We start from the raw sequence: 23476 nt of genomic DNA on the forward strand, positions 1-23476 counted from the left end.
TCACACTAAATCAGTAAAAGAAATTTTAATATTTAATGAAAATTTAATGATTAATTACGTATAATGTACCCGGAAAAAAGCCTGCTTTTTCACATCTTCAGCATCCCGTTCACTAGCACCAAGACGTCGCTCAGGATTTTTCCTCAACAACTACATGTAAGGAAGAAATGCTTAAAAATTTGCATGGTAAAAAAAAATTAGAAATGCATTCAAATTATTAGTAATAAAATTATAAATCATCAAAATTTTACAGTAATTGATTTAAGAGTACAATCAAAAAATAATGTTTAAGATGTTACCATTGTCAAATTTAATAACATTACTGATTACTACATTACTGATGTGAGCATAACTTAAAATAAATAAAAAATAGGTTTTTATTTTTCAGCTGGTTCCTGTTAACATATTATTATTAATTATATTTATAAAGATATTTTCACTTTATTTAGAAAAAAGTTATAATCAATATTTACATTTTTAACCCTAGATAACATATCATTAGTTTAATAGACTACCCACCCCTGCTAGTTTTGAGAATTGGGATGCTCACTTTGCACTAGCACTGCCTCTAAGTACATTTGTAAATAGTAAAATGAGTTATTCAAAGATGATAAGCACAACAGTAGACTTGCTACTTTTTAATATTTGCAGTAATCAGAGTCTAACAATGAAGTGTTTAGTTTTATCAAAATAAACATTTAAGATATTTTGAATATTGAAAAGCCCTTAGATGTGCGATGAACACAGGATTTGTTTTTTTCTGTCCATTTAAAAATGCAGAATGACAAAATATATATGTAACGACTGCAACAGGACTGTTTGTGGTGAGGGAGCCAGTGGTAAATATGATGATCGAGGGTGTTTTAAATCATTGCAAAGGCTTTTAACATAATATATTTAATAATAAAAACAAGGAAGATGTTCATGATACAGTGCCGTAGAGGAAAGTGATCACAATTAATTCTTTTCAGATTACAGCACAGAGCGCCATCTGCTGAGCTTTAAAAATTATTATTATATTATTAGTAGCATTGAGAGAATTCAAAAGGAATTAAGTCATTATAGGTATTATAAAGCCTGGAACACCAATAATACCTTAATTCCTTTTTAATACAATCAGTGTTTGGTATTTTCTGGGGTATCTTTAGCTCTATATTTGACTTCTTTTCGGCACGGAAATTCGAAAATTTTATTTAAATGAATGCATTGTTGCATCCATTCATTCATAATTACATTCTATAATATTGCTATTTAATTATTATACAGCAATATTTTTTTAAAAAATAACAAATGTCTTTAACTGAATTTCAATGCATTTAAAACAAAATCAGGTAATATTTTTAATTCATCATTTAAAACTAGCAATTTTTAGGGTTGTCTTATTTTTTATTCTTTATCTAATTAACAAAATTAGCAATTATATAATGCATTACCTACAAGTTTATTAAACACCAAATTTAAAGGTGTCTCCATTTATATTTCCAGGTGTGTACAACTAAAATCAAATATTAAGTTGATAGTTTCCATTACTTTAGATATTCTGTCAAGATTTTCAAGAAACATTAGGAGAATTTAATCTCAACGTTTGAATTAATCATTCCAAATGTTATGAGTCACATTGCACCTAGTTTAATATAGTTTGAATCTTCTAACTGGAGGGTTATTTTTTTAATACAGGAAAATTTCTGATAAATATATTCTTACCCTGCGCATTATTGCAATTGATTCAAGGGAAAGAAAAGTGGGATAACGAACTTCATCATTAACTATGCTGTCAAACACTTCTTCCTCATCATCACCTGGGAAAGGGGACTGAAAGGAAAATAAAATGCATTATAACTTTAAAATTATTATTTAAGATAAATAATATAAGATTTAATAACTTTCTGTTATATTGGTAGCACTCATACTTATTTTGCTGAAAATGATAAATAAAAATAATAAACATAAAAATAATAAACATAAAAAATAATAATGACAGTAAATAGACTGAAAATAAAAACTACAATTTTTTAGCAAATCGGTAAAGCATACATCATATTTTAAAACATAATTTATAACAATTTATTGTAGCATTTTCCAGCTTGAATATTGATTATTTTTTCAAAAAAAAAATCAATTAGATTAAAAAATCAATTTGCAACATTTATTCATTTATCAATTGCAGTATTTGAATTTGGAACAAAGGGGTTTAGCAAGATCTATTTAACACAATTCTATTAACTGCAATTTTCCATAAACCACACTAGCTTTATATATGTAAACAATGAAGTTTGCAGTTCAGAAATTTCTATAACTAAGAAGCTTAATGATGGCGTCAAAAGAGGTACGTGCTATTCTCCATTATTCTGTGAACTGTGGAACTCAAGCCCCATTGTGTCGATCATTTCTGTATGACCTTGGTATACTAATTTAAGTTTAAGTTAAAGAAACAAATAAATGAAAACATACCTCTCCAACCAACATTTCATAGATTAAAACACCTAGACCCCACCAATCTACAGCTCTGGTATAAGAAGTTTCAGTTAACACTTCAGGAGCTAAGAATTCAGGCGTTCCACAAAATGTACCAGTTCGATCTCCATAACCCATTCCTTCCTTGCACAGACCAAAATCAGCTATTTTAACATAACCTTCTGAATCCAGCAAAAGGTTATCTAATTTCAGATCTCTGCAAATTAAAGTATTTAAATTTAATTCAATCACAATTAAAACAAATAAGAGAAAATTTATTTTAAATAAAGTACAGATAAGCGTAAAATGTCTAAAAAAGACGTGCATTATAAGATTTTTTAATATAAATTATAAGTGATGGATATACCCTCTTTTATTATGCCTAGTGACTATGTGTCACTAAGATACGCTTTTCACAAGCCTTTCAAGATCCATTTTCCTACTAGAGATGAATGGTTTAATTCTCCACGGTGGCTTAAAGGCAAATGCCTAATATGGTACACTGATGGTTCAAAGATTGGTGCCAAATCAGGAGCAGGAATTTATTGCTCCAATGACGGTACCAAACTTCACTTCCCCTTGGGAAACTATGCCACGGTTTTTCAGGCTGAGGTCTATGCCATTATCTTGTGCTGCAAGATATGCTTAGACAAGGTACATCAAAATACGACTATCCGCACCTGTTCTGACAGTCAGGTTGCTCTCCTATCACTGTCAATGTGTAAATTCACCTCTTTGTTAGTGTGGGAATGCTTCTTGGTCCTCTGAGACCTGTCCGCTCATAACAAGGTATCTGTCGAGAATTCCCACTTCTGCGCATGTTGTTTTGGTGCGCCCACAGCGCCACCAGTTGATGTTTTGATCTTAATCTGTGAACAAGTATGTTTAGCTCCGTACGATAATTAGATGTTTAATTGTTAATCCTTTTTTGTTTGTTATATTTCGTTATTAAAGTGATTGTCTCTAAAACATGTTAGTCTTTTATGACTGAGCAAATTGATATTTATTACCCTCCAAAATGTGGCAGTCCTGGAGAACGGGGTAAGTAGCACTTACCTTAATTAATATAGAAATAGTTTTCTTCAGTTTTTGCTTAAAAATTGAAATTTGGCGCCCGAACAGGGACTGCCATTAAACGGTAATAAACTATTATTGACATTCATTGACTTTTACCTGATAACGAAATGTTGCATGTTTGAAATAAGACATTAAACACCAATTAAAAGAAATTAAGATTAGCAATTAAGAATAACTATAAATTGACTCACACTTACAGAATGTCTGAAGAAGAATTGAATAAATTGAAACGGAAACGCGGCTTTGTAAGAGCTTCGGTGACAAAGATGATTACTAAAATCGAAACTGACATTCTAAAACCGGACATAAGTGTGGATGATCTCGAAGAATCACTCGAACTTTTTGGTGAAAAAAGCGAGGAATTAAAAACTATTGATTCTCAGATTGAGGGCTTAATCAAAATCGAGGATATGGAAGAGGAATTTAACTGTATAGAAGAGTACAAAGAAAAAATAACTAAAACAAAATTTAGAACATTAAGATTTATTAAGAATTTAAACAAAGAACTTGATTTAAATAATTCCTTTCAAGAAGCTAATATTTCTCTAAATAGTCCCAATCAGAGTGACATTCAAACCATTGAAAGGGAACGCATAAAGTTACCTAAATTAACTATTCCTAAGTACTACGGAGAAATTTCTGAATGGTTAAATTTTTGGAATTGTTTCAATTCGTCAATTAATGAGAATAAGAACCTCAGTAAACTTGATAAATTCATTTATTTGAGATCATTTTTAGGAGGTCCTGCGTTTAATGTGATTGATGGTTTAGAATTAACCGCGGAACATTATGATCACGCTATTGATTTATTAAAGCAACAATTTGGCGATACAAATATTTTGATTAATGTACACATTGAAAACCTACTCCATACATGCCCATTAAAAAACTCTAATGACGTAAAAAACTTCAGGAACATTTTTAATCACATACAAAAGAACATTAGAAGTTTAGAAAGTTTATCTGTTAAAAAAGATAGCTATTCGAACATTCTAGTTCCCATTTTAACCAAATTGTTGCCCCGTGATCTACTACTAGAATTCAACAAAAGAACAAAAAATCCTCTTGTTTCTGAAATTGATGAGCTAATCGATTTTTTATCATCTCAATTAAAAGCCAGAGAAATGACTTTCTTAAATTTGAGTACTTCTGTTTCGGAAATCAAAACACATGTTAGAATGAATCCTCACATTACTGAGAAGGAGTGTAGGCGCCAGCCATCGGCTTCTGCATTAATTAATGAGTGTTTTGAAGATCGGAAGAATGAGAAAGAGACTTGTCTATTTTGTAAATCTCATAAACATTACTCGGCTTATTGCACGAATAATAATTTGAGTTTGGAAGAAAAAATAGACATTTGTAAGCGGTCTGGCTCTTGTTTCCGATGCTTAAATGATAAAATAAAAAAAAAGACACCTTTCCTCTTCTTGTAAGGCTATCGTTAAATGTGAGATATGTTCCGGCAGACACGTCAGTATAATGTGTATGGGGAAAAGAAAAATAAATTCGATAGAAACAGGGGGGAAGGGGAATAATTCTGATCTTTCCCAAATGAAACCTGATACTGCCTGTGCTTTAAGTAACTCTTCTAGTAGAGAAAAAATAATGTTGCAAACTCTCATTGTAAGTGTTTCGGGAGGTAAACAAAAACATTTGATTAGGGTGATTATTGATACTGGATCTTCTTGTAGTTATATATCGGAATTTGCAGCGCGTAAGTTAAAATTAAAGAGTCTTGGGCAGGAAACAGTTGTGCATGAATTGTTCGGGGGGTTAAAGAAAAAAGAATCACATAAAAATTACACGATTAATTTTTGTAATGTGGACAATAGTTTTACTTATACATTAAATGTACTGGAACAAAAGACAATTTGTACCCCGATTCCAAAATTGGACAATAGGGAAATTATGAAGGAATTAAAAGGGCACGGAATTTATCCTAGTGACGTAACCGTGAATGAAACTTTATGTTTATTTGATAGGAATGCTAATGAAATTCACGGATTAATAGGTGCGGATTATGCTGGAGATTTATTTACTGGAGAAATTAAAAATATAACGAATGGCCTTGTCGCGATGAATACGCATTTCGGTTGGACCTTAATGGGAAGAACTGGAGAAAGTCCTATAACGAATGAAGTGCTTTTATCACTTCATGTTACTGACTTAAATATTTGTGACTTATGGTCACTTGATTCTCTGGGAATTACGGAACCGAATATTTCTCAAACGAGATCAGAAATTGAGGAAGCCGCGAAAGATCATTTTGTTCGGTCGTTAAGAAGGGATGAAGAAGGTAGATATGAAGTGTCTCTCCCCTGGTTAGAGGTTCATCCTGAATTACCGGACAATCGAAACCTTGCCGAAAAACGGTTAAAGTCTTGCGTAAAGGCGTTACAAAAACGAAACTGTTTACATGAATATGAAAACGTCTTCAGAGATTGGGTAGCCGAAAAAATTATTGAACCCGTTGATTCAGAGGAACTGACAAAAGATAAAGGTCATTATTTACCGCATAGACCAGTATTTAAAGAGAACTCCACAACTAAAATCCGACCGGTTTTTGATGCGTCTGCTAAGGAAAGAAATTCTGTGTCGCTGAACGATTGCATTGAGAAAGGGCCGAATAATTTAGAACTGATCCCCAAACTCATTAACAGATTTCGTCAGGGGAAATTTGGGGTAATATCGGACATTCGTCGAGCTTTCCAACAAATAAACGTTGCTCCCTCAGATAAGAAATATCTGCGGTTCTTATGGTGGGAGGGAGGTGATCCAGGGAAACTAATTGTTTATTCACATTGTCGTGTAGTTTTCGGCGTAAATGCAAGTCCATTTTTACTCGCCGCGACTATAAATTATCATTTAGAGAATGTAGATGAAACCAAGAGAGACATAGCTTTAAAACTTAAAGATTCCATGTATGTGGACAATTGTGTTGCAAGTGTGAACACTATTGACGAGTTAAATTCTTTCATTACGGTGTCTAAAGAATTAATGGCTTCAGCACAATTTGACCTAAGGGATTGGAAACATAATCGGCCAGATAGTGATGAGGAAACCTCAATTTTGAACTTGTCTGGAGATAACTATAAAGAAATCGTTTCAGTATTGGGCCTTAAATGGAATTTATACAGGGATACTTTATCTTGTGAGATAAATGAGGAAAATCAACCCATTCCGAGTAAACGAAATGTATTATCTATGTTAAGCCGAATTTTTGACCCTATTGGCTTTACAAGTCCTGTCACACTAGTTCCTAAATTAATCTTGCAGGAATGTTGGAAGGAGAAAATTAATTGGGATACAGGACTTCCGGATAATCTGAGGAATAAATTTCTAAAGTGGGCTAATGAATTAAAATATCTGAAAGAAATAGAAATCCCTAGAAAAACACCTGATCTAGATGAAAATTCTACTCTGCATGTCTTCGTAGACGCGAGCAAATCGGCTTACGCGGCTTCAATTTTTATTAGAAATGTTAAAAGGGGAATAGTTAACTGTCAACTCTTACAGGCTAAATCCAAGGTAGCACCCCTAAAATCGATAACAATTCCTAGATTAGAAATTCTCGCGTGTACCATTGGAGCCAGGCTCGCTTACACTGTAAGAGATGATTTGAATATGAAGAATGTGCAAACCTTTTTCTACACTGACTCAATGAACGCTTTATACTGGATTAAAAAGCAAGATAACTGGGCCACTTTTGTTGCTAACAGAGTCAATGAAATTCGAAAACTTACGGATCCGGAGGCTTGGCGACATATTCAAGGAAAGTATAATCCAGCAGATTTGCCCTCGCGGGGATGTAATTCTAAAGATTTATTGAAATCCCATTGGTGGGAGGGCCCCCAATGGTTAAAACTGCCATTCGAGAATTGGCCAGCTAGTGAACTTTCTCCGGATATTGAAGTAGTTCTTTCAGAAAGAAAACGAACTATATCATCAGCCACAAATTTAACAACTAATACCTTTGAAATCTTCCAAAATGTGTCTTCCTTCAATAAAATTGTGAGAATCATGGCTTACGTCATCCGATTTTATAAAAATACTCTAAGAAATCATAGTGACAGAAAGAAGGGAAAATTGGAGGTAGAAGAGATCGAAGCATCTGAGAAGTTCGTTTTGAAAGAAATTCAAAGAGAATCTTTTAATGGAAAGATAAATTTTCGAACTGTGAAAGACAGCGATGGTCTCTTACGAGTTGAGACAAGAATAACATCGAGAAAAGACTTAGAAACTTTTAGATTCCCTATATTATTGCCTGGCAAGCATGATTTGGTGGAAAAATTAATAATGGACAAACATATTGAACTGAAACATGCCGGTGTTCAAACTTTGATGTCTCACCTCAGAGAGTCGTTTTGGATCATTAAAACCAGAAAGACAATTCGAAGCGTCGTAAGAAATTGCGTCAAGTGCAAAAGATTCTCGGTTAAGCCATTGGAAGCCGTAAGCATTCCACTCCCAGAAGATCGAGTCAGAGACGCAGCTATTTTTGAAATTATAGGTGTCGACCTGTGCGGACCTCTGCTTTTAAAAGGAGATAGAAAATGCTGGGTGGTACTCTTCACTTGTGCCATCTACCGAGCGGTGCACCTCGAAGTAGTATCGTCCCTGTCAACAGATTGTTTCATCTTGGCCCTTCGCCGATTTATTGCTCGCAGAGGACACCCGTCCACTGTATACTCTGACAATGGGACAAATCTTGTGGGAACGGCAAATCTTTTGAAGAACATTAATTGGAACGAAATTGAAGACTTTGCTTCAAGGAAACGAATTTCATGGAAATTTAATCCTCCCTCTGCCCCTTGGTGGGGAGGCTTCTTCGAAAGATTAATAGGAGTTTTGAAAGGCATCCTGAGAAAGGTTCTAGGACGAGCTTGTTTGAATGAAGAAGAGTTAGCTACAGTATTATGCGACGCGGAAAGTTTAATTAATTCCCGTCCTATAACGTATCTTTCAGAAGATCCCGAAGATCTGTCAGCGCTCACGCCATCCATGTTTCTACAGGAAATTAAAGAAATTGGTGTTCCTGAACTTGACCTAATTGATTCAAAAAAATTGAACAAAAGATATTCTTATCGGTTAAAATTGCGACAAGACCTGCGAAACCGATTCAGAATTGAATATCTAGGTTTGCTTAAAGATAATTCTAAAATTAAAAGGGAGTCGTCTATCAAAGAAGGAGATCTTGTGCTAATCGGAGATTCCAACCATAAAAGAATACTCTGGCCATTGGCCAAAGTTGAAAGGACTTATCCAGGAAAGGATGGGAGAATCCGTTTAATGGAACTTAAGACCCAATCTGGGAAACTATTAAGACCTATACAAAGACTTTTTCCGCTGGAAGTGTAACCATTTTGCTAATAATTTTATTTGTTTAGTTTTTTCAGATGGACCATATAGACTAAGAATTCTGTTTGGATTCGAAAATATTTCTTCGAATCCAAAGGTGGGAGATTGTCGAGAATTCCCACTTCTGCGCATGTTGTTTTGGTGCGCCCACAGCGCCACCAGTTGATGTTTTGATCTCAATCTGTGAACAAGTATGTTTAGCTCCGTACGATAATTAGATGTTTAATTGTTAATCCTTTTTTGTTTGTTATATTTCGTTATTAAAGTGATTGTCTCTAAAACATGTTAGTCTTTTATGACTGAGCAAATTGATATTTATTACCCTCCAAAATGTGGCAGTCCTGGAGAACGGGGTAAGTAGCACTTACCTTAATTAATATAGAAATAGTTTTCTTCAGTTTTTGCTTAAAAATTGAAAGTATCCCTGCATTGGGTACCTGGACATATGGGTATTGGTGGAAATGAGCTAGCTGATGAAGCAGCATGGGCTGGCTCTAATGCAATTTTCTGGGGCCCTGAACCTGTGCTGGGAATTTCTCCCACCTCATTTAGGGCATCCATTTTCAAGTTCTACGGCAAGATTGCCCATGAGCAATGGCGCGCTGCTGACGGTCAGAGACAAGCTAAGGAGCTGAATCGCGACTGTCCTAGTGTACGTCAAAAGGAGCTCTTAAAGCGTAATAGAAACAGTTTAAGGAAGATCATAGGTCCTCTAACTGGTCACTGGATCCTCAGGAGACACCTACACATAATGGGAAAAGAATCCAATTCTCTTTGTTGGGGTTGTCATCTTGAAGAAGAGACATCACGACACATACTCTGTGATTGTGATGTCTATTCTGCTCAAAGATTTGAGCATTTAGGGCAGCACTGCATCAATACCTGGGAACTGCAAGATGTTCCTGTAAGGTGCTTGCTGAACTTCATTTCAGCTATAGGGCTTTCTTGCTAATCACGATTTATGGTTTGGATACAATAGACCTCTGATCGATGTGCCCTGCTCCTCAGAGCTGCCCAACCCCTAAGCCTATCTCTTATTACATATCTACTATTACTATTGATTATTGCATTATTACATACCACAAAAAAAAAAAAAAAGGAAAGAAAAAGTGAAGAATGGATGATCCACCTACAGATTACCAGGAGTATGCTGTATTTCTCCATGAATGTAATCTAATCTAAAAATATCCTAGATATTTTCAGATTTAAAATGGCTGTAGCTCAAATCCAGCACTGCTCTTGTTGCAAAAGTAAAATTTCAATCACATCTCCTACAATTGTATATGAAATATGAAAGGCCTATAGCAGACGATTACTACTTTTTTTTCTTTTAAAGTCATTGAATATTTCATTTCTAAACAACCAATTTATAATTACTGAAACAGAATACTGAGAGCAATTTCTGATTTTCAAATTTTTGTTATTTATGAAATGTTTAACTGTTCTCAAGAAACTTTATTCAGACTTTTAATTAAAATTTTCAATAAAATATTAAACAGGAATGAGTTTTATAAAATGTAGGAAATAAATTACCTATAAATTATTTTATTTTCATGTAAATATTGCAAGCCCAGGACAACACATGAAGCATAAAATACAGCTCTTGGTTCAGGAAATATATCAGTATGAATATGCATCATTAGATCTCCACCACAAGCATACTCCATTACAAAGCAAACATGAGTCTAAAAATAAAGTACAGTATTAAACCTTAATATAATATTTCGTACAGTGTGCAAAAAAAAAAACACTAAATAACTTTTGATTCAATGATCGATTTTCACTCACCAGGACTCAATCCTAATGGTTTGTGGGCCTGATCTCAAATATTTTACTTAATTAGTGCAGGTGATATTTTAAATTATGAAATCAGATACAAAATGTACTTTCCAAGTAAACATACCTATAGGGGTAGCCAAAATCTGGAAAATGTAGTCCCAATAGTACAGCTTGGAAAGTAGTTGAAAGTTTGGAAACTTTTATGTTAATTTTTATCTCTTGCCTATTTCGCTATAGCTCGAAATCTTTTCAAGCGAATCGAATTTTTTTTGCATACAATTATAAAAATCGTTTATGTAAAGATAGTTCAATGTAAAAAAATTATTTTTAGTGATTATTTATTATTGTAAAACTAGTTTATCCAAAGATAATTCCATGCAAAAAAATTTTTTTTTTATAATCATTATTTTTTATATTAGTTATTCATGGTAGAAAATTTTTTCAATAAGTTAAGCAAGGTTTAATCAACCTAATTTTAAATGATAAAATCCAAAATAGCTCTCAGCCAATGAAAGTTTTAAAATGAGACTTCTTTGAGATTACAAATGAGGTTACATGTAGTTGTTGAGGAAATCTTCAAAACTTTTAGTTTCTTTTATGCCTTAATTATTGAGACCATAAACTATCAAGATTATAGCGACCCCCATATTTATATTGTCAAGAATCTATACCTGTTAAGGTAAAAAGGTCATAGAAAATATGCACAAGCAAACTTGCATGTTTATAATTAAGGTTAGGTTTTTGAACCATTAGAATTGGGTCTTAGTATATGAAAATATAATTATTAGATCAAAAGTATTGCTATCTAATGCAAAAAACAAAAAATAAATAAGAAAGAATAATACCTGAGAACACAGTGCAAGTGAATAATTTTAAAATGAAATATTTTTATACCTATTTCACTTACATGCATTCACTATACTATCATACCAGAATAAATGCTATAAAGTACTAGAATTTAGAAGGAAAAAAAACCCAACCATTCTTCAAAAATTATTAATAAAAATAAACTGAGAAACGATGTTATCTCTATAATCTGAATATTTCGATTGTCAGAAGAAAGTAGTCTTTTATTTTGTTTATTTTTTAAATCTACATAATCAAGGTTCTACAGTTCTGCTATACTCGTTAAAATGAAAACAAAATACGTATATTTTATTTTCATTTAAACTTGCAACTTAAAAATGACAGGCATAATCCATAATAATTAAATTAATTTTAAAAAAAAGCAAAGATTGAAACATAAAACCACTTTAAATACGAAAATAACCCTTTGTCAGCTGATCATCTGTCTTACTTATATGTTTGTCAACCTTCAAAATAAACACAACTCAACTGGTATTATTGTTAAATGCTATTCAAAATTTTGGTGAATTGATAGCAAGGCCAACAATAAGTTTCCTACAAATAAATTTCACCAATGTAATATGACCTAGTAAGTTTTAAACTTTTAATATTTAAATCAATTTAAACTAGTTGCTATTGATAGATGTAACTAAAAAGTAAAAAATTAAATAATAACATAAACATAAAACAGTTAGTATAAAAAGAAAACAGATAACTGTATTTACCTGTGTTTGGAAGCAGGCAAATAGGTTAACTAAAAAGGGATGACGTATGGAGTTAGCAATTTTAAATATTCTTCTTTCTGCCATTAAACTTTCAATTTCATCTCGTGCAATTATATCACCTTTCTTTAAAGCTTTAATTGCAAAATACTCCCCTGTGTTTTTAAACTTACTCAAAATGACCTGAAAATTAAAAATAAACTTGATGTAAAATTCTTACTAACTGAATTAACGGTAATGAGTAAGAATGGAGTAAGAAAAACAAACCTTTCCAAAATGTCCTCTACCCAGCAAACTAATGAATTGGAAGTTTTCAAGAGAAAGTCCAGTTTTCACACTACAGGGGAAAAAAACATTTCTAGCACAATTGAATGGAAAAAATTTTCAGGACATAATAAAATAATATTATCAATGCTATCATAATGCAAAATATGATAAAAACCAAATTTCTTTCACAAAAAAAAATCTAATTGATACTTATTACTAACTTATATAATTCCTGGCTGAAAGACCACTTTCTAAACAAGCTAGTATTTATCTAAAGTAATGTGCGTTTCAAGCCACCACCAGGGATGAAACTTAGTTCTTTTTACAATGACTGCTTAGAGATAGGGCAATAAGCTCACGTGTTCAAATTTCATACAAAAAGAAATTAATAATTTAGTCATTATAATCGCACTGTTACCTCATAAATTTAAGATTTTTATTTAGATGATTTAAAATTTTATAAAAGGAAAGAAAATGGGATAAAATAGAAATATGTATACCTGCTAGGCTTTGCCAGCACTAACTTTGTAATTTTGTAATGTAGTTGGTGTTGTAGAAAAAACTAATACATGGAAATAATTTTATTAAATGCAAAAGGGGGTTAGGCTAGACTCTCAACAGTGAAACTTTTACATGTTGCTGATTAGTGAAAAGAAGAATCTGACCTTGGACATAACTTATATATTTTTCTAGATAATAGTCCTCAGTAATGTGGAACTGATTAGTTCCCTATATATATATACGGACAAATTTTTAATTCTTCGTGAATCTTCTACGTATGAACCATTATATATCTTCTCCACAAAACGGACACTACCGTAACCGGACGCAGACAGTCATTTATTCTCTGAAACGTTATATTCTATCTCTACAAACAGGACACCAATTTTCCTTCTAAATTTAAAAAAGAAAGTTTTTGCTTCAAATTGTAAGGAAAAAAAAATATGCAACTTATCACTATTTTTAAAACATGTAACTGTTTTTACCCTATCCACAACTAAAAATAATATGCTATTTTTTTTTACTAAAAAATCAATCATTCTCCTTTCTTTATTTTTGCAAAGAAAGGAGAGAAAATGATACTGCTCATATTAAATATTTTAGACAGGGGCATCTTTTCATCTGGACAATACAGGTTAAGAAATCCCACACGCTAATATGCCTTAAATGGTCTTAATTTCTGTTCTCCACTGAAAATTCCTGTCTACTTATTTTAAATTTGGTGAGTAAAACACAGTTAAGTCTGTTTAAAGACAACAGAAATCTAGTCTTTGAAATGTTCATATAAACAAAAAATTTATTTAGACATATGATCAATTGCGAAATGACAACTCCATAGAGCTTCGTGTCTAACCAGTATGCAATGCTTTCTTTTTCTTCTGTGCGTAATGCAAGGTTTACTTTCAAGGAGGTATCACGACGTTTCCTATCAAGTGATAGGGAGGTGTAATACTAATAATCGAACCGTCTGAGGAAGTGACATAGGCCTAAAATCGGTATCATATGACTAACTTGAATATCTGAGTAAATAGGAAAAACATACTCATTTCTCTGTAGTTATATCTAGAATTACGTATACATATAAAATGTTTTCATATTTTTTTGTAGTGAAAAAGAGTATTTTTTAAAGTTACATAAATATCATTGTATATTACTTAATCTTTTCTATATCATTGTAATTATTCTAAAAACAATTAACGGCGCTAAAACTTGGTTATTAGAGTACCCTTCCTGTAAATGGTCAACTCTCGTAAGCAGTCAATTTTATTGCAGCCAAGAGCGTTCGTTTAACCGAGGTTTCACTGTATAATATAAAAAATATAATATAATATTGATAATACTCTCAATTTATGAACCTCAGATAAGATATACGGAAAAGAGATTTGATGAACAAAAGTAATACCATTCAACTTCCAGTGAAGGTGGAGGAAGTTTAGCATTTACAAGTGCTTGTTCATCTTCAGGCATTTCCACTAAAGGCTCAGGAGTAGGTGAATGACGAATTCGGTTATTAATAATCAAATCAGTTTCAGAAATGCACTCTTTGATGTGAGGGAATCGATCTGATTCAAGAAGATCATTATCATATCTCAGAAAATCGAATTCTCCAAGAGCAGACTGAAACATAAGGAAATACGAGTTTAAAAATTTTGTATAAAAATCAATTATTAGTAATATATATATATTTTAAAGTTACTTGTTTTACATATGCTTAAAAATTATATTTCTGAATAATTGAGTGCAGAATAAATCTGAAAAAGCATTTTTCTTTAATTGAAGTTTCAATTTGCATTAGTTAAACATTACACAACACATTTATAACTAAAAAATCATATATAGCAAGAAAAATCATAAATTTTATTTTATAAACAAAGCTTAATATGAAAAGGTCACAAAAATGCCATGTAATCTAACATTGCAATATATTTTTGGTTAATATTTTAAGGGATAGAGAAGGAAGAATAATGAATACTGCTTTAAAGAAGGTTCTTTGTTATAGGACTGAAAATATAGTATGTTTATGTGGCTTTATTGATGCTCTTATATTGTTTTGCTTTATTCAAGTTAAATCCATTCTTCAAATGAGTACAAGAATTGAAAAGTGGTACAAAATATAGTTGTATAAGAAGCAAATAGTTAAAAACATGCAAGTTTTATTGCTATTAACAATTCTCATCACCATTGCAGACATAGAGAATAAAATATTGAAAACTTTGTCATAGTATTTCAATATTGATGATAAAGTTAGTTAATGTTTCAGGTTCCTTGCTATATTTAGCAGAGTTTTGTACATTATTTGGTTTTATATCATGACATGAAGTTTATTTTTTGAAACTGATTAGTTCACTTGCTCTTGAAATTTCAAAGTTACTATGTAAGTTTACTTCTACCGTTAAATCCCAAATAAATTATACATCTTAAAATTCATTCAACTAGTTAATTCAATATATCCCAATAAAACTGTCAATGAATTAGAAATGCCAATGTCCATTTGGAATGGTTAATCTAATAAGCAGTTTTGCCAAAATATTTCAAAACAGTTTCTCTTTAACATAAAAAATAAATTTTAATCATTTAATTACAAACACTAAAATGTTTCTATAAAAAAAAGAGCAATTTATGAAAAAATAAAGACAGTAATTAATTTCTATACATGGAGTTAATATATTCATTTGCAGTTTTAAATGAAAAATTTAAAAATAGAAGCATAGTAATGCATCCTTATCACCCTATATATTATTTATCTTAACTCATACAATTATATCAATTCTTCACAACATTTTAATAATGAATTCTTCAAATAAGCTTACCTTTATGTCTAATTCCAAAAGAGCAGATCCTTGATCAGTTGAATGCCTACGATCTGTTTGGTTGTCAATTTGATCATCCTCTTTGAGTGTATTTTCGAAATCTAACTTCATGACAATGTTTTCTAAAGGCCGAGACTTATTAGAGGCTAAATGACATAAATAAATTTCAGGGAAGAAAAATATAAGCATAGATAAAACATATATATTCAACATAAAAATTAAAAATAAGTTACTAACATTAAAAACTTGCATAAAGTTTGAAGTTAAATTGTTTATACAAATTATAATTTTTTAATGAAATATTAATCATAATTAATAATCTATACATAAATTTTACATTTAAGTCATTATTACATGTTCATTAACACAATTTTTGAGCAAAATATCCCCCAAAGAACTTAACTACTTTGAATTTCAATTTAGAAAATGCATTTTTAATACATATAAATAGATATATAATAAGAATTGTTTATGCTTAATTTCTCTTTTTATATTTTAATAGTACAAAATTCAAAATCTTAAAATTCACAAAAATAAATAAACTAAAAGAACAAAAATGTGTGCATCATTAAGCTGATACACACTGTGTACTGCTTACTTATACATGACCAATTACTAGTAAGGTGCACAGCACTTATATGTCAAGAAACTGTGGACTGTTATGCCATTACAGTGTAATAGATTATTTAATAACATTAATCTATTTTTTTTGCATGTTGAAATTGTAGGATATCATATAAGCAGAATATTTATTGTAAATGACTATCAAGACTTTTTCTTCAGAAAAAATCTTGATAGAAATATAATTTTAAAAAAGTTATAAATAAATATAATATAAAAGAAATTAAATTCTAAACAGACATAAGTAAAAATTGAAATTGCAAATATCTTAATAAGCAAAACCAATTTCAATACAATCACTTAAATAAAAATCAAACATTCATACTTTATTTTGTATTTTGAGTAATAAAAATAAAAAAAGAAACAGTTAAAATTGTTAAGAACATGAAAATGATTATTTAAATCATCATATTAATTTTCATTACTTGGGAGAAAAATTTATATATTCTAATTTAGAGAAACACCTTCAGAATAAAAGCAATTTTTAAACAGACACATTCATTTGAATCCATTCTTGTTTAATCATTACAGTTGTAGTCGGTTTCATGGTTTTAATTACAGATAAAAACTTAGTTTTAACTAATTAAAAAAAAATGCACATAGTACAAAGCAAGTATTTTTTTTGGGGGGGGAGGGGGGGGTGGACCACGTATACAGCTAGATTGAGGAAGCATAGTATTTAAATTGAGAAAAAAAATAAATTACGATGGTTAAAAAAATGCATAGTAGCCTATTTTGTTAATAGAGGTAATCAGATAAAAGATAATCAATTTCTTACTGTACTTGTGTTATTCAAACATTACTTACTGTTTGCCATTAGGCAAGGAGGACTTATTGTTGCTGGCTGTTCTGAACAATTTTGTGGCATTGCTCTTTTCATTAAACGACCCCATGTTGCTACATTTATATTCATTTGTCCAGGACGTAAGAAGTTTTTGCCTAAATAAAATAAATTTTAAACTATAGAAGCACAAAGAAAAGTAAACACAAATGAAAAAATAGGAAAACAACCAGCTTAAAATCTTTACCTTTGTGCCTAAATAATTTTCTTTGACGCTGAAGCCTAGGTTTTCTTGATATCATAGGATTCAAAAATTTCACCTGTCAATCAAAATAAAAAGATAAGTACTATGGAAATTCTATGAGAAATTGTAAATTAAAAAGAAAGACATCTCATTTTTACTTCAGCAAATAAAAGACCTTGAGGTTCTAAATGGAGAGCTATGCCATGTCTGTTGTCATCAATGAACTCCTCAAGACGAAGAAATTTAACTGCACACATTGATCTCCAATCTCGCCAATATACTTGAATTTCTAATTCTCTAGACTAAAATAAAATTTATTTATTAACTTTATATGTAAGGCATTAATATAAAGTTACAAAAGGAAAAGAAGGAAAATTTAGATTTATCAGAATAATTAAGCTTAATGTAAATCTGAAATGTGATTTAATAACAGAGAGCAGAAAAAAAAGTTACATGAAAAATCAAAATAAGAATTGTTAAAGAAACTATTACTTTGTATGATATAACTTGAATATCTTTGTATACAATGCTAGAGATCTCCAACCGATGCTCACAGGTTGCCGTTGGCCATTAAGGCACTGGGGGTGCAATTGTTCTTGTTCTCCAGTAGTACATTCTATGGACAAGATTTTGACTTCTGCCATGCCCGTTTATGGACGGAATTACCATATTACCATAATTTAGATCTGAACCAGAAAATGATCAATCTCAAATCCAGTACCCCCAGAGGTATAATTTGTCATGAGAAGATGGAGGACTTTGATTCGACAGATTTAACATGCACCAGTCACCATTAACCACACGGGCAACTGGATTTGAACTCCCCTTCTCACAAACTTGAGTCCAGTGTGCCCTACCAACCAGGCTAAATGAAATTTTGAATTTTTTTTTTTTTTATAATCAATAGAACAAATTAAACTCACCCTATCAAGATCTATGCTAAATCTTTGATCCCAAGCTTGTTGGCTACATGGTTTCCAAGTGGTTTGAGCAACTGTAGTGTTATCTAACTTTAAAACTGCCATTATTTCATCTGCAATTAAAATAGAGAAATGAATTTTTTAAAAAATAACAAATATTGTAGAACAGATAATGAAAAAATAACAGATATTGTTGCGTAAAATTTTTTTGACGTTAAAACAATGTTTGTTTATATTTTTGTATGAGATAAGTGATGTATTCTATCTTATAATTCAGGGGTGATTGTGAGCCCAAGTCAAAATTCCAGAAAATTTCTTGAGTTCAAAAAAAAAAAAAAAAAAAAAAAAAACAGTTTTAATTGAAAAAGTAGAAAAAAATTTAAACAAGGTTTTTTTTCCTTTTTCTCAGTATTTCTTAAAATATATTTAAAATTTTACGCATACCTATACCATTTACACATACCTATGATGAGCTGGAGAAGTAATTAAAATTTACAAATATGTCTTTCTTTCTTGAGTTTATGATTATAACAACTGTTTATTGATAAAAAATTTATATTAATCACGAATATAAGCTTATAAAGTATCTCTCTGGCTCTCCCTTACAAACAAATAAAATAAACTGTGTTTTTAAGTTCCACCATTGAAAATTAAATTTCCGGAAACTTTTGTGATCAATGATTTTTTGAAACATCTGGACCTTCGATCGCCGGAAATTTCTGGATCACTGTTAGCAAAGATTCTGGAAATCCGGATTTTTTCCGGAGCACAATCAGCCCTGATAATTTAAAAAAATATCCGTAAAGTAAGGAATAAAAAAAGAACATTACTTGAAGTTTCTTCTTTAATACTGTACGATTTTGAAGAGCCACGCCCAGTCAAACCTTTACCAGTAGCACGCACAAAACTACGCAAATCTGCAGGGCTTGACATATGAGGGCCTTGATCTCTTCTCGGTAATCGACCAGGAACATCGTCAAGTAAATCTTGACACCCCATTAATCTAATAAAAATATTTGAAATTAAAAACATATATATATATAGAATGTGGTTGTAAACATTAGCCTACAGTTCTACAATCTATTGGGTTTTAGGAAGGAAATAAATTTATATCTTATAGTCTATTATATCTTATCATTTGCTTGGAAAATGCTTTGGATCAAGAAAATTTTCTATACATTTCAAATAAAAGAAAGAAATATATTTAAATCTTTTATTAACACTTTGAATAAGCACCATTTTGGAATTAGAATGCTATTATTTCTATGATTTTAAGGACATTTAAGTTCGTTTCTAAAACAGTTACAAAACTTTCTTTCGCTAATGTTGTTTTTCTCTCAATAAGTTGGAAGATATTGGCCAATAAATATATAAAAAATTAATACATTATTAAAGAACATTTTAATATTATTCCGAAAATTAGCATGTTAACTTCCGCTATTAAAGCATACCTGTTTGATAGATGTAAGTAAGAGGTTTATAACAGGGTGCATGCCAAAATTTTCAACAAAACATAAGCACCTCTTGAGTACTCTTTAAGCACTAAAAAATATTTTTAATCACTTTCCAAAAGAAAAAAAAATCATAATAAGGACCTGTAATAAAAAATACTTTTTTCTACCGTTTAAAATTCCTAATTTATGAACATAAAATCAATAAACTTCAAGAACATTTTCACAAACTTCACATAATAATGATAAATTATTTAGTTTCCGATAAATATTGCAGAGAAAATTGTGAAAATCAAGCATTTTTTGTTATTTAGAACAACAATCGACACGGCAAAGAAATCTCTTTTTAAAATTAAGCACTTTTTACAAACCCAGAATAAAACAAGCACCTTTAAGGGCTTTTAAGAAATGTAATTCAAAAATAAGCACCTTTAAGCACTTTTTAAAAATGCTACGACCCTGTATAATAACAATAATTTTTCATTGCATTATTGATTTCACTGTTTTATTGAGAACATTTATGACAAAAACAAAACAGAGCAACAAAATGAAGTTTCATTTGTGCTAAATATAATACATATGTCTTCAGCTAATCCATCATCCAGTAAAATCCATCTCTTTTCAAATTGCCAACTGCACAAATGTTAAGTAGCAAAAATTATTTGGCCAAATATTAAAAGTGAATGTGATGCTGATTAATACAAATAATTTAGATAAAAATTTCTTGATATGTATAAAAGTTCACTGTTATTTTCTATTAGTTTAAGAACTTTAAAATAAGTTTTTTTAAATTTAATTTTCATTTATAAAAGATGTTTTGTTATATTATTACCTCATCTTGGATAATGCTTAATATTGTATTGTATATTTGATACATTAGAAAAACTAATGACACCAGTTTGAGTGCAGATAGCCAAACAATAGGATTTTCTTATAAATGATAAATGATTTTATTTTTTGCAGGATTACGTCTGCATCCTATGTCTACATTTTGTATCAATGCTGTCTCAATGACAACACAATATTAAAACAATGAAAAAAACAAGTTTTTAATATTCCATTAGATCAACAAGGTAGATAAAAGAGAATAATTGCAAAATGATCAAAAACATATTGACAAAAAATGCAGTGCCAATCGAAGTCATTCAAAAGATATTAAGGAGACTTTAATCTGCAACACTGCATTTTAACTACTGGCAATTGATTACAAACCAACCAGTGAAAATTTACAATCTGCTTAAAAAACATGATCTAAATCGGTAATCCCATTCCCACATTATAAGCGAACATACAAACAGGCAGATTTTTGCTTTTATAGAGATATATATTACCTGACTTCCAGTTTACCAGTGACAGTAGCAGGCTTAGAAAGAGATGTACTGTAAGGCTGAATAGATGCATCTTTTGTACCACGTGGATGAATTGTGGACGGATAAAGGACAGGACTTGTTGCTTGACTACATTCCAATTCGCATTTCAGAACATCTAATTTAGGAGAATCAGGAGGTAGTTCCAATTTTCTAATTTCCATTGATCGGCGAATAAGATCAAGCTTCTGACTCGATTCCAACAAAGTATTTTGAGCCTAAAAATTTTAATGAGCAGATATTGGTGAAAACTTTATTGTTAGACACCATAACAACAGATAATTTCGAACACAAATTATCTTTTCACTTCTGAAGTAAGTTACTGGAAGTGAAATACACATTTATTGCATTTTTTAAACAATTTTGCCACAGTTTGAAATAAAATAAACTTACATTAAAAAATTCAGAAAATGCCCATAATCTTCAAATACTAGCAATACTTAAAATTGGTATAAAATCGGCATATATAAAAAGTAAAAATCTCAGAAGTGGAATTCTATCCAATGTTATGCAATAAGACTTTTGTAATTACAAATGCTCTACAATAATTTAAAAAATGGTAAAATAATTTATTTTGCATAATAAAATTACAAAACAAAATTCTTTGAATCGGTGAAATATAAAAAAATATGTTTAAATATAACACAATGAAATAAAACTTAATAGCAATAAACAAATGTTTGCTTTAGATAAAATTGCCCTGTTCGGATGTAGAGGTAAAGAGTTCTTCTCCAAACAGATAAAGTCTTTTCTCGATGTTTTAATTGCTTTGCGATTTATGTTGAAATTTTGAGAACTTCATGCTGGTAAAAATAATCTCAAATAAGAATAAAAAACTTTTTTCAAGTTCAGTTAATAAAAAAATGGTTATGTTCTGATAACTTAAAGAGGATAAAATCAACTGTATATATTATTTATACCTTAAAAATATCTAACTAAATATAACTGGCCATGAATAATAAAAAATCAAACTCATAACATTTGATTAAAAATATATAACAAACAAGAGAGGAGGATTTTGAATAATCCACATTTAGATAATAAATAGCTCAATTATTAGTATCATAAATAATAATATATTTTTAATGCCAAACCTCGTGTAAAGCTTTTCTGTCAGTAAGTTTTGAGCTTTGTAGTAACCTTATGACATTTTTAGCACCTTCAAGAACAGCACATTCTACTTTCAGTCTATGACGCAACTCTTCAATTCGCAATTCAAGAGGAGACATTATCTCAGGAAGTTTAGCTAAAGAAAATTATTCACAGTGATTAAAATATACCTTAAGTTTAAAATATAGATGACTGTGGTTAGCACTAAAAAAAATTGACCAGAATTTAGATAAATTTTTTAGAACTTTTGCAAATAATACAAATGATAATACATGAAATGAAATAAAAATATTTAAAAAAAATTTAGTTTCAGACACAAATGTATAATGTGTGGACCTTTTCTTACATTAATATTCCACACATTATGTAGTTTCACATCTGTAAAGTGATTTGCCATATTTCAAAAGGTTTTCAGAAAATTAAGTTATTTTTGTATGACTTCATGAATTATTGAGGTAAATTATTTAATTTTTATAAAAATTATTTTATTCAAAAATAAATACTTGATATTTTTGAATTATTATTCCTTTTAAAAACTTATCTTCAGGAAAAACATGATATTATTACTTACAGACTTTCATAAATCTTAATTTTTTATCCTCAAATAATAATCATTAATACACACAATAAAATACATAATAATCATTAATGGTAATAACTTTTTACAAAAATAAATAAATATTATATACTTAAAATTAATAGAAGCACTTAATATTATTTCTTAATTGCAATCTATAAAACAGATTTTAAAATTGCTGTAAAATACAATTGATTTTAATTGTTATAGTAAAAAATAAAATTATAATAATTTTTTCACCTGCACCTTCATTACCAAAGGCATTGCCATCTACGTGACTATCATGCTTTACTTTATTAATCATCATGCGAATGTATTCAATCTTTGCTTTGGAGTCTGCTAACATTTGTTGTGCTTCAGCTAAAAGTTTTTTATCCTTCGATGATCCAGAACTGTACATAGCAATCATATTTTCTGCCCCTATCTTCACCTGCAAAAAAAAGAATTTGATCATTTATTTTTAAATAAATCAAGGAAAATGTAAACATTTCCCACTTAAATATTTTATAACAAGATATGACACTTTTTTCAAAACAAATATACTGAAGAAATCTCAACGTTATGTAAAAATAATTAAATAATCAAACAAAT

General features: G+C 30.3%; 1 protein-coding gene across 3 annotated transcripts in view; it reads right to left on the reverse strand.

The window, feature by feature from the left end:
• Positions 1-23476, reverse strand: part of Pkn (serine/threonine-protein kinase N) — a 36754-nt gene that overhangs the window by 3846 nt on the left and 9432 nt on the right. For 2 of the 3 annotated variants that reach the window (XM_043040308.3, XM_043040319.3), the window contains exons 4-19: positions 23126-23315; positions 22293-22444; positions 21163-21416; positions 19211-19383; positions 18384-18493; positions 17619-17762; positions 17464-17536; positions 17243-17374; positions 15815-15960; positions 14407-14621; positions 12504-12573; positions 12240-12419; positions 10423-10574; positions 2452-2671; positions 1705-1812; positions 70-150 (exon numbers count right to left, since the gene is read on the reverse strand). In XM_043040308.3, the coding sequence (XP_042896242.1) occupies positions 70-150; positions 1705-1812; positions 2452-2671; positions 10423-10574; positions 12240-12419; positions 12504-12573; positions 14407-14621; positions 15815-15960; positions 17243-17374; positions 17464-17536; positions 17619-17762; positions 18384-18493; positions 19211-19383; positions 21163-21416; positions 22293-22444; positions 23126-23315 (2400 nt within the window). The remainder of the gene's footprint in view (positions 1-69; positions 151-1704; positions 1813-2451; positions 2672-10422; positions 10575-12239; positions 12420-12503; positions 12574-14406; positions 14622-15814; positions 15961-17242; positions 17375-17463; positions 17537-17618; positions 17763-18383; positions 18494-19210; positions 19384-21162; positions 21417-22292; positions 22445-23125; positions 23316-23476) is intronic. The other variant, XM_043040327.3, reaches the window with a different exon arrangement.

Source organism: Parasteatoda tepidariorum, chromosome 9, assembly GCF_982258835.1.
Source record: "Parasteatoda tepidariorum strain Cologne lab strain chromosome 9, Ptep-v5.0, whole genome shotgun sequence".
NCBI classification, from domain to species: Eukaryota; Metazoa; Arthropoda; class Arachnida; order Araneae; family Theridiidae; genus Parasteatoda; species Parasteatoda tepidariorum.